The following is an 11,166-nucleotide window of genomic DNA, read 5'->3' as shown; positions in this document are numbered from 1 at the left end:
GGTGGTTCTGATCGGAAAATCCAGGCTCGTCATGTAGATGACCACATCGGGTGTTGATGAAGATCATAAATATGTATTGGTAGGGTTTGCCCTTTCAACACAAATTAAACACATTCAATTTACCTGATTCTTGAACTTAATTGATTTCTGATCAAAAGCAAGCAACCATGTGCCCATAGCTAAGATTACACCAGCTGTCATAATGAAGTATTGAAAATGCAGATTCCTTTTTGAAAAAATTAGTTATTTCTTTTAAAGCTGTTTTATGTCACACTTCCTTCTGCATGAACAGACACGGGAGCAAAGTGGTTCTGGTTAATATAAATCACAGAACTCTTAATTTGATATTTTACAACTTAAATGGTAACTTGACCAACTGATAACTATTAGTTTTAATCAATCTTTTAATTAAAAATGGAAATTACGCTAAACAGGGAAATGTTCATTATAGATTTTATTTTTAACCATTCAGTACAATATAGAGAATTTTCAGGTATAACAAAAATAAAACATACCAACTTTTGTAAATGTCTCTTAACATATTGCTGTACAAGTTACAAACATGAACAAAAACTTATTTTTAAATACACTATTCACTCAATTTGCACAGCATAGGTGAGTAATATTTAAATTTCCTTAAAGATCTATTTAAATGCAATACCATACCATTATTGTTACATTAACAATCAAAAAGTTAATAAATGGGTGACACTTTTCCAACTCTTTTTTGTTGCTTAAAATTATGTGCCTGAGTCACAATTAAGTGACCGGTTTTCTATGTGGACTATCAAATCCGAGAAGCCATTAGACTTTGAAGAATTAGTGAAAACTGTAAATGATGATCGAGTCACAGAGATCAGAGGTCTAGGAAGCTACTTGAGTCTTTTGGGCTCTAATAATACTGGTACATTCACAATGAGGTACAGCTTAAATCAGAAAGTAAGTCACATATGAGCAGCTATTACTAATGAACATTCAGTAACATTAGTGCATCTTATGATGTGAGCTCAATCCTTTTAGCTTTATTCTGAAGCAGCAAAGTATTTTGAAACTAAGAGTTCTACTTTTGTGTTTGAAGTACATTAGTGGTACTAAAATGAGGAAAGAGAAAGCCATCACCTATAGCTACATTCTTTATGGGTGCAGGTATAGCCACAGCCAGTACTGGTGTTGCATCTGAATCAACACTTACAGCTACATTACATTGAGTAATATAGTAATAACATGCTAGCAAAAATATGAAAGTAACCCCTTTCCCCCATGTCATTTTCTACTTCAGTTTGATTAATATACTGTCACTTTTAGATAAACTCTAATGAAGAAATGGTTGATGCTTCTGCACATTGAAACCAATTATATATGCTATTGCAGATACACATCAGGCAGCAGAGGTATAAGATTTTAATAACACAAGTAAATCAGACTAGATAACCTACAGATAGAGGAGATAAATAGTATTAATTGAAAACAATCAATATTTTTAATTTTCAATTGAAATTTTCTGTAGCTGGTTTTCTTTTTTCTCCTAGTTGAATTAGAAAGCAATATAATGATAGTGTTACAATATCTGCTCAGCCCATATGGATCTATTACACTGATTATCTAATCATACCTGTGGAGAATTCTGTATTCTAATGGGTTCACAACTATCCTTTCACTCTTCACTGAGAACACCTCAATGCAGCTGAAATTGTCTCATGAAATAAGCTGCTACTGTGCTTTATGCTGTTTGCACTGGAAGGGAAACTGTTACTGCTTTTAAACACAAGATAGGACTAGTTTCTTCACCAAAAAGTCATTATCTTCAAAATTTTGAAGGTGTGATTGAAAAGCATCTGTATTATATAGATGTTGTATGTTACTAAACATGATGATAATCAGTCCTTTAAGATGATTCCTCATAGTTTATCAGGTTGTCTCATTTACAGACAACCAGATAATATAGAGAATGCATTTTTATAGGTTGAGTCTATTGTACCAATTCAAGCAAAAAGCCATGAGAAGAAAACAACATTGTTATTTAGCTGTGACATCAGTGGTAGTCTGAGCCCACATTCACAATACTTTGTTGCATACCAATCTTAAACCTTTACCATTTTGAATAAACAAGAACTCCACACAAGTAACACAATAATAAATGAATCAACTTATTTTGCATTTTAAGCAATAAATGCAGAAATCCCTTTGAAGTAATTCAGTTCTTCCTATAAAGAATACATTGGATAGGAAATATTTATGGTATACACTGCATAGTAATATAGTTCAATTTGCATTTCAAGCAATAAATGTGTATCCAATAACCCCTTCCTATAATCCTGTGTGAAGGTAGTTCTGTTGTGCATTTCTTGATGATTTCTTATGAAACTCTGAAAGGAAGGCTATCGCCTTACAGTCATGTGGTTCTTGATTGCCCATGGGTAAGTGTGATTCCTGAAACAGAAAAATTGAGAGAATTACTGTATTGTGGGTCTAGCAAAAAGGAAAATGGAATTATTGGTAATGGTCTTTGAAAGAAGAAACCAGGCACTATTTCTGGTTAAGATTGTACAAACTCATTCCTTTACAATTGAAGACATTTCTTTGAAACTGCTGAACACAAATAAATAATTCTATTTCTTTAACAAAAATAGAAAATGCTGGAAATGCACAACAGGTCAGTCAGCATCTGAAAGAAAAAGAAGATGGGGTAATGGATATAAACTCAGATTTACATCCATTCCTCTGAAAGACCTGTTGTGTATTTCCAGCATTTTCTGTTTTTGTTACAGATTTCTAGCATTTACAATTTTAAACATTTTTTGATTCTACTTTAATATTTAATCTCTTTTTTTTTAAAAAGTGTATTTTTTCTTATGCTCTTCAATGCTGGGGGAAAAACATCTTTTCCATTCCGCTGCCCAGCAACAAGTGCTCCCAGGTCAACTATAGTACAATCTGCTGGAACACTTTGGTTCCTGTCTATTTGTTTCATTCTACACTGTTGAATCAAAAGTAGTTCCTGATAATGATACTCAACTCACGTGGCCTCGTTTGGGGCCAGCCTGCTGAGATCCAGTTAGTCCTGTGCTGTTTAATCTTTCTAGATTTCCCTGATTAATTGTATTCTGGGAGGTCTTGCGCAACAAATCTGGAGTCTCTTTGCATGCTCTCATAAGATATAGGTCCTCCTCCCTATGTAGCCTTGTCACAGATCCTGGTTTGGATTGCAGAACCCCTTGTTCCAGCACAATGCAGAGAGAGTCTGTTACCAGCTGTACTGAAACTGTCTTGGCTTGGCTATCCCATATGATTTAAATTGTTGCCCAGCATTATGTTCAAAATTAGTGGGGCTGATTTTACTGCTTTAAAGCCCACCTGAATCTCAAGTGCAAATAGCACACTTGCATAATTATTCATAACTCCAAGTGTAAACTCAGACAGGTCCAGAGAGAGAAAAAATGTTTATAAGTCAAAGTTAAAGAGATGTGGACAATTAAAGGGGGCTGTTGCAAGGATGGAGATAAAAATTCTGGAAGCATCTGAAGAGCATTAAAAGGTATCTCAAGCCATTAGTAGTCCTTGCCGATGTTGAAGGGGCAAGGAATTAAGATGCAACAGACCAAGATGAAAGGAAAGGGACTCAGAGCTGCAGGTATGAGTCTGAGGACAAGTGATGCCACAGCCCAGCAACCAGTCTCCTCTTTAATGGCTGAAGTAGAAGTGGTGCTGCATGGGATGTTTGCCCTTTGTGCCAACTCCACAGCACCATCCCACAAGTCAGCTCTGCAGTATACCTGCAAGAAGATGCAGCCAAGTTTCAGGCCACAGTTGACCGTTACTGTCCCTGCACATGTGCAAATTGATGCTGCATGTTAGTCACAGGTGTCCTAATAGCAGAAGGCATAGCTTGGTATCTACCTCTCTGCTGACCCAGACCCTGAAAAGGCAGGTTCCCATGGTCATTCCCAGGTAGGTTTTCCAGGGCTTGTAGAAACAGTTGGTGGTACCTTGGCAGGTATAACCAAATAGGTAGCGCTGATTCCTAATCACTCTGGCATGCTTTCTTTCATTTGGTAACATATATTGGATGGCATGCTATGATTGGGATGCTTCTGAAGCACCTTCCAGCATAACAGTTACACAGGCATGCACATCTTGAAGTGATATGATTGGGTGTCTGCTAGCGCATTCGCCATCGGGTAGAGGAGCCCCGACCAGCACAATGTCTGCCAATGTATAGACCATTTGAGTTAAACAGAAAATCTCTGTTCTTGCTAATTCAATTTGCATATGTAAATGAGGGCTTATTCAAATAATTTATTAGATGTCCAACTCTAATAGCATTCTGAATATATCCTTCAAGTCTTGTAAAAATAGATTTGTTTTTTTTGTTCCAGGCAGAAGTAAACATTCTATTGGACCTATTTCAATCAACTCTAATTAATATAATTAAATTGTATCACTCAAATCACAATCGTATTTATATTTAAAATGAAAATAAATGTACATAAGAGTTTTAAAACAACACTGTATTGAATAACTTCTGCGTGCTCAGGGGGTTGTAGTTTGATTATATAAGATTGGCAGCTTGCCATGAACCACAACAACCTATTCATTCAACAATCACAATTCAAACACCAATATCTTTTCTAGAAAAAGGTCTTATTTTGTAAAGAATGGAAGTTCACTGTGTAATCATTTTCCAAAAGGAACACAGAGAGCCTTCAACAAATTTCAGGTTGGTCTTGGATATTCTCTCGGGTTCAGCTGGTCCTTCCTGTAAGCTGATTCTGTGTCTCTTATATACAAGAGTTTGTCAGTACTGTCTAATATCTGATTATACAACAGTGTAACCCAGAAGTGTAACAATAGGTCCCCATTGTCATCTCAACTGGTATCGTGTCCTTCACATTAGACCTCACAGGCACTTCTCCAGTCTTTTGGTAAGAGGCCTGATTAATACTTAAGTGAAGAGAGACTGATACGAACTGTTAAGCTGCTTTATTTACAGCCAGCAAGTGAATATACAGAGCACCAGCTGTAACAAAATCTCAGTTACTTCAACTAACTTCAGATCCATCTTCACAAACAAGAAAAATAACAAACCTCACCGGATGTTTTTTTTTTGTTTGTTCTCATTATGTGGCCGATGCTGGCAAGGCCACATTTGTTGCCTATCCCTCGTTGCCCTAAGAAAGTCTTGAATCGCTGCAGCCCAGTGGTGCTAAGTAGGAAAACCAAGGCTTTTGATCTATGATGATGGAACAAGGGTATATGTCCAAGTCAGCATGGTGTGTGACCTGGAGGGGAACAGGGAGGTGATGGTGTTCCCACAACATTGTTGTTCTTGTCCTTTTCAATGGTAGAGGTCACAGGAGAGGGAGTTGCTGTCATAGACACCTTGGTGAGTTGCTGCAGTGCATCATTATGTAGACTGCAGCCACAGTGTGCTTGCAGTAGAGGATGTGAATATTGGGTCCAATGGCAGGGGCACTGATCAAGCAAACTGCTGTGTCCTGGATGGTGTCAGCCTTCTTCAGCGTTGTTGCAGTTGCACCCATCTAGGTGAGTGCTAAGCATTTAATCATCCTCCTGATGAGCTTTGTAAATAGTGGAGAGGCTTTGAGAGGTAAGAAGTTGAGGCACTCATTGCAGAGTAACCAGTCTCTACCCAGCATTTGTAGCCATGGTGTTGATATGGCTGGTCTAGTTAATTTTCTGGTCAATGATGACCCTCAAGATGTTGTTGATGGGGGACTTGGACATGGTGGTACCATTGAAGATCAAGGAGATAGCTGGGCTGCTTGTTTGAGATGGGCATTTCACTTACGTGGTGCAAATATTATTTGCTACTTGTCAACCCAGGCTAGATGTTATTCAGGTGCTGTTGTAGACCAGCATGGGCTGCTTCATTATCAGAGGAGTTGTGGAATCATCAGTGAACAGCTCCATTCCTGACCTTATGGTAAAGGGGACAGGACACTAGAAGTCCCTTGCTCTTCTTCAAATAGTGTCATGGGATTTTTTTACATCTTGACCATCTCATCCTCAGACAATGCATCAATCCCTCAGAATCCCTTGATTCTGTGTTTAAGTCTATGGAGTGGGGCTTGAACTCATGACCTTATGACTCAGAGGCAAGAGTGCTACCACTGAGCGAAACCTGATGCCTTAAATTTAAAAGCACCTCCTGTAATGTTATCCAAATCCGTTCCATGGAAAAAGGTGAAAATTCCCAAAATACAACAGTGCTCAAAATCTAGCTTCATGATAAGTTCTGTACATTGTACGGGTTAATTTATGAAATCACGCTCCCAGTATGGAGCCTTATTTTCTGGGAGTGCTTTTCAGGAATTCAGGTGCATGCTTCCCACAATTTTCTATTCATAATGGATGGCTGAATTCCTGGTATGCACACAGAATGAGTGCACCAGGACCACAATTTCATAGAATTACCCCTAATATGTCAGTTGTTTTTTTAGTTGAGCAAGTTTAATTGATGACCATTCCCAAGGAAAAGCAGTTCAGGGATACTGCTAAATAAGACAACAGTGCAAATGTGGCTGAAACGTGTCATGATTACAGAGCAAGAAAACAAAAATATAATAGAGTAGTCAGCACGGATTTCAGAAGGGAATGTCATGCTTGACCAACCTCGTTGAATTCTTCGAAGAAGTAACAGGAAGAGTAGACAAGGATAATGCAGTAGATGTAATATATTTGGACTTTCAAAATGCCTTCGAAAAGGTGCCGCATTGTAGACTCATGACTAAGGTCAGAGCATGTGGAGATAGAGGACAGGTAGTAGAGTGGATAGCAAACTGGCTACAAAACAGAAAACAGAGACCAGGGGTTAAGGATAGCTGCACAGACAGGCAAAAGGAAGTGGTTTGTCACAGGAATTGATGCTGGGATCACTGTTGTTCACAATTTACATTAACAATTTGGACTCGGGAATTGGAAGTACAATTTCATAATTTTTGGAGGGTGGGGGGGGGGGGGGGGGGAGTTAACACAAAGGAAGATTGCATCAAAATGCAAGAAGACATTAATAAACTTACAGAATGGGTGTGTAATTGGCAAATTAATTTCAATATAGATAGGTGTGAGATGGTGTATTTTGGTAGGAAGAATAAGGAGGCCACATTCTGCTTGGATAATAAGAGTTTAAATGTGATGGTGGAGCAAAGGGACCTCGGGGTACAGATACATAAATCACTAAAAGTAGGTCATGCAGGTTAATAAGGCCATAAAAAAGGCAATCCAAGCATTGGAGTTCATATCTAGGAGGGATAGAATTGAAAAGCAGAGAAGTTATGCTAAACTTGTACAGAACCTTAGTTAGACCACACTTGGAGTACTGTGAACAGTTCTGGTCTCCATATTATAAAGAGGATATAGAGGCATTGGAGAAGGTGCAAAAAAGATTGCCAAGGATGATACCAGAATGGAGAGGATATCCTTATCAGGAAAGGCTCAACCGGCTGGGGCTCTTTTCTGTAGAAAAGAGAAGGCTGAGGGGTGACCTGATAGAGGATTTTAAGATAATACAAGAGTTTGATTGGGAAAATGTAGAGAAAATGTTTCCACTTGTGGGGGAGTCCAAAACTAGAGGTCATCAATATTAGATAGTCACTAATAAATCCAATAGGGAATTCAGGAGAAATTCTTTACCCAAACAGTGGTAAGAATGTGGAACATGCTACCACAAGGAATAGTTGAGGCAAATAGCATAGATACATTTAAAGGGAAACTAGATAATCACATGAAGGAGAATGGAATAGAAGGGTATGCTGATACGTTTAGATGAAGTAGGGAGGGAGGAGGCTCGTGTGGAGCATTAACGCTGGCATAGACCAGTTGGGTTGAATGGCCTGTTTCTGTGCTGTAGTCTCGATGTAACTAACACAACAAATAATGGTTCATGGTTTTGTTACATTGTCTGTAAATAAGAGTGGTCAAAGTTGGATTTTTTTTTATTAGTCTATTTCCACCACCCTTACTATGGAGAGGCCTGCTTGACCGATATCCAGTACCGGATGAGCAAAAATTTTCTCCAACTAAATATTGGTAAGACCGAAGCCATTGTCTTCGGTCCCTACCACAAACTCCGTTCCCTAGCCACCATCCCTCTCCTTGTCCACTAACTGAGGTTGAACCAAACCGTTCGTAACATTGCGTCCTATTAGACCCTGAGATGAGCTTCCGACCACATATCCGCTCCATCACCAAGACCGCCTACTTCCACCTCCGTAACATCGTCCATCTTCACACCTGCCTCAGCTCATCTGCTGCTGAAACCCTTTGTTACCTCTAGACTTGACTATTCCAATTCTCTCCTGGCCGGCCTCCCATCTTCCACCCTCCATAAATTTGAGTTCATTCAAAACTCTGCTTCCTGTATCCTAACTCGCATCAAGTCCCGTTCACCCATCACCCCTGTGCTCGCTGACCTACATTGGCTCCCGGTCCAGGAACGCCTCAATTTTAAAATTCTCATCCTTGTTTTTAAATTCCTCCATGGCCTCACTCCTCCCTATCTCGATAGCCTCCTCCAGCTCTACAACCCTCCGAGATCCCTGCGCTCCTCCAATTCTTGCCTGTGCCTCCTCAGTTTTAATTGCTCCAGCATTGGCGGCCATGCCTCCAGCTGCCTTGGCCCTAAACTCTGGGATTCCCTCCCTAAACCTCTCCGCCTCGCTACCTCTTTTAAGATGCTCCTTAAAACCTACCTCTTTGACCAAGCTTTTGGTCACCTGTCCTTATATATCCTTATGTGGCTCGGTGTCATATTTTGTTTGAGAACACTCCTGTGAAGCGCCTTGGGATGTTTTACTATGCTAAAGGCGCTATATAAATGCAAGTTGTTGTTGTATTGCTGTAGCTTTAACTTTAACTAAATGGATATCATTGTGATTGAAATAAAATGTGTTTCTTTATAGCAGTTGCTCTAATAATTACTGTAAACCAAAGTGAAACAGCAACAAAACAGTGTCTTCAAAACCATTAGTGAACAATAGTGGAACTCTGTGTATAAACTCGCCTGTTAACAGTGTTCAGGATATCGTAATAACCACTTTCAATTAGAACTTCTTCAATCATGGTCTATATATGAATCAAACAGAAAAAGTGTAAATAAACAAAAATAGTATTTTTTAACTCCGTGTCTTTCAAAAATATAAATGTTTTTAAATTAAATATTTGTAAAAATATTTTTTTTACTTAAATTTGTACTGAACATTGTACAACTAGGAGAATTAGACAGAATCCAACATTTTTGCTAGATCAAGTTTTTGAAACAAAACAAATAAAATGCGGTGTCGCTAAATTTTTCAAATTAATTAAAAGTTAAACCATTGTTAAAAAGTCAAGTATAGTTCAACAGGCATATGGTGAAACACTAACCTGCATTTGCTCGTATGTTATTCCTTCCTCATATTCATAGCTGTAGGTATTCACTGGAGTTTGTTGAGGAGGAATAATAATAATCAAAAATAACACAGCAGCAAATAAATTCACAGGTTCATGTAACAGATGTGCAAGGGACTGGCCCACTACTACATGACTATTTGGCATTCCATTTAAAACATTATGGCATTACTTACGGGAAAGGAACGGGGTTGGGGGGGGTCATAGCAGCTGGGAAACCCGGAAATGCAGGTAATGCAGAAGTCCTGCCGAATTTAACGAACATTTAATGGTCTATATTCTCACATCATTACAACATAAGTTCATTTTGCAACAAACATTTTAGTTGGTAGGGGTCTTGCATTATTATTAAGAGTCATCTCAGCCCTATTCTCCGGACCTCCCTCCCTAAACCCCTGTGCTTTGCTGCTTCTCTCCCCACCTTTAAAAGCTTCCTCAAAATTTATCTCCTCAACCATACTTTCAGTTATTATGTTAAAGGTGCTACATATAAATGCAAGTACTTCTTGTTTTTACACCTCACAAGCAAAATATTTTGGTTGTTTTTGTAATTAGGCAATTTGTAATCATTGTGTATACAAGATATTTTATTTAAAATAAACAGTTGCTTGATCAGAGTAGTTCCAAAGTATAGACAATGCATTACAAGTAAAATGACAGGGCATTTGATCACAAGTTGTTTGGTTTTCCTCACTCATAAATAACACTGCAGAGTTCAATAAGCTTTGTGAGATAGGCCAGGTTTCTATTAAATGATTATTACCTGCCCGGTCTCCAGGGAACGCTGCATTCTCTCTTGATGTCTGACGCATTAAATTACAATCCGCTGTCACGAAGTTCAGTTCAATCAGTTCAGGAGACCCTTGAAAGAGCTATCGGAAAAATACTATTAGGATATGTTATACATCTGCTAACAGCATGATTTAGGCAGTCAAATCTGCTGCACAGAACCAAGGTATGTAAGAATGCACTAGTGAAGAAGTACATTTTGTTTGATATTTGTAATCTATACTCATTTGGTCATCTTTCCACAATATATTAATCCAATTTGGAATTAGTTATTAAGAAAAGTCACTGAATATTTAAATACATTAACTCATTATACAAATGATTCAGATTCCAGGTTATATGTGGATTTAATCTCTTGCACATCAGTAATTTGGGCAGATGCTTTCTGTGATTTTTGACATGTGAAATTACCCCATTATAATCCGTTCACGTTGAAGATCTCTGTGGTTTAGAAGTATATCTTTGAAATGACTGAATATTGAACTTTCAGATATTTGCATCTGATCATTTTATCTGTGTTATAACAACAAACCTTTTTAAGCTCTGCCTTCAAGTTGCAGGGGTTGCTCTGTGGACTGAATAATGACTTTTTAAATCTTTCAATAACACTTTTTCGAAAGTTGTGATGTAAAGTAGGTGGAAGCTGTGAGGAAAGAGGAGAAAAATTCTTAAAATGTGAGAGCTTTTCACTAATTCATACTTAGAGAAAAATCAATATAGTTTCTCAATATTGGAGTCTGGAGATACTGCATTCAACAATTTTTATACATCATAATGCACAGTATGTATTGTGATCTCATTAAACAATCCAAAAGCGCCAAACATGCATTACGAAATGTAACCTAAGTTTCAAAACAAAACATGAATGCAGGAATGTCAAAGCGGCATCACTTCATGCATGTGATGTGAAAAGTATAGCAGTATCACTCATTCTGTATTTATTTCCATTTATAACTGCCATTGGGGAAC

General features: G+C 38.1%; 1 protein-coding gene across 2 annotated transcripts in view; it reads right to left on the bottom strand.

The window, feature by feature from the left end:
• Positions 1–497: 497 nt before the first annotated feature.
• Positions 498–11,166, bottom strand: part of nek10 (NIMA-related kinase 10) — a 211,732-nt gene continuing 201,063 nt past the window's right edge. The window contains exons 34-38 of one of the 2 annotated variants that reach the window (XM_068002825.1): positions 10,730–10,840; positions 10,172–10,280; positions 9,385–9,437; positions 9,023–9,084; positions 498–2,430 (exon numbers count right to left, since the gene is read on the bottom strand). In XM_068002825.1, coding sequence (XP_067858926.1) covers positions 2,379–2,430; positions 9,023–9,084; positions 9,385–9,437; positions 10,172–10,280; positions 10,730–10,840 — 387 coding nt within the window. In that variant the 3' untranslated portion in view covers positions 498–2,378. The remainder of the gene's footprint in view (positions 2,431–9,022; positions 9,085–9,384; positions 9,438–10,171; positions 10,281–10,729; positions 10,841–11,166) is intronic. The other variant, XM_068002817.1, reaches the window with a different exon arrangement.

This window comes from Heptranchias perlo, chromosome 2 (genome assembly GCF_035084215.1).
Source record: "Heptranchias perlo isolate sHepPer1 chromosome 2, sHepPer1.hap1, whole genome shotgun sequence".
In the NCBI taxonomy this organism is placed as follows: domain Eukaryota; kingdom Metazoa; phylum Chordata; class Chondrichthyes; order Hexanchiformes; family Hexanchidae; genus Heptranchias; species Heptranchias perlo.
This window is presented reverse-complemented; position numbering and strand designations above follow the sequence as displayed.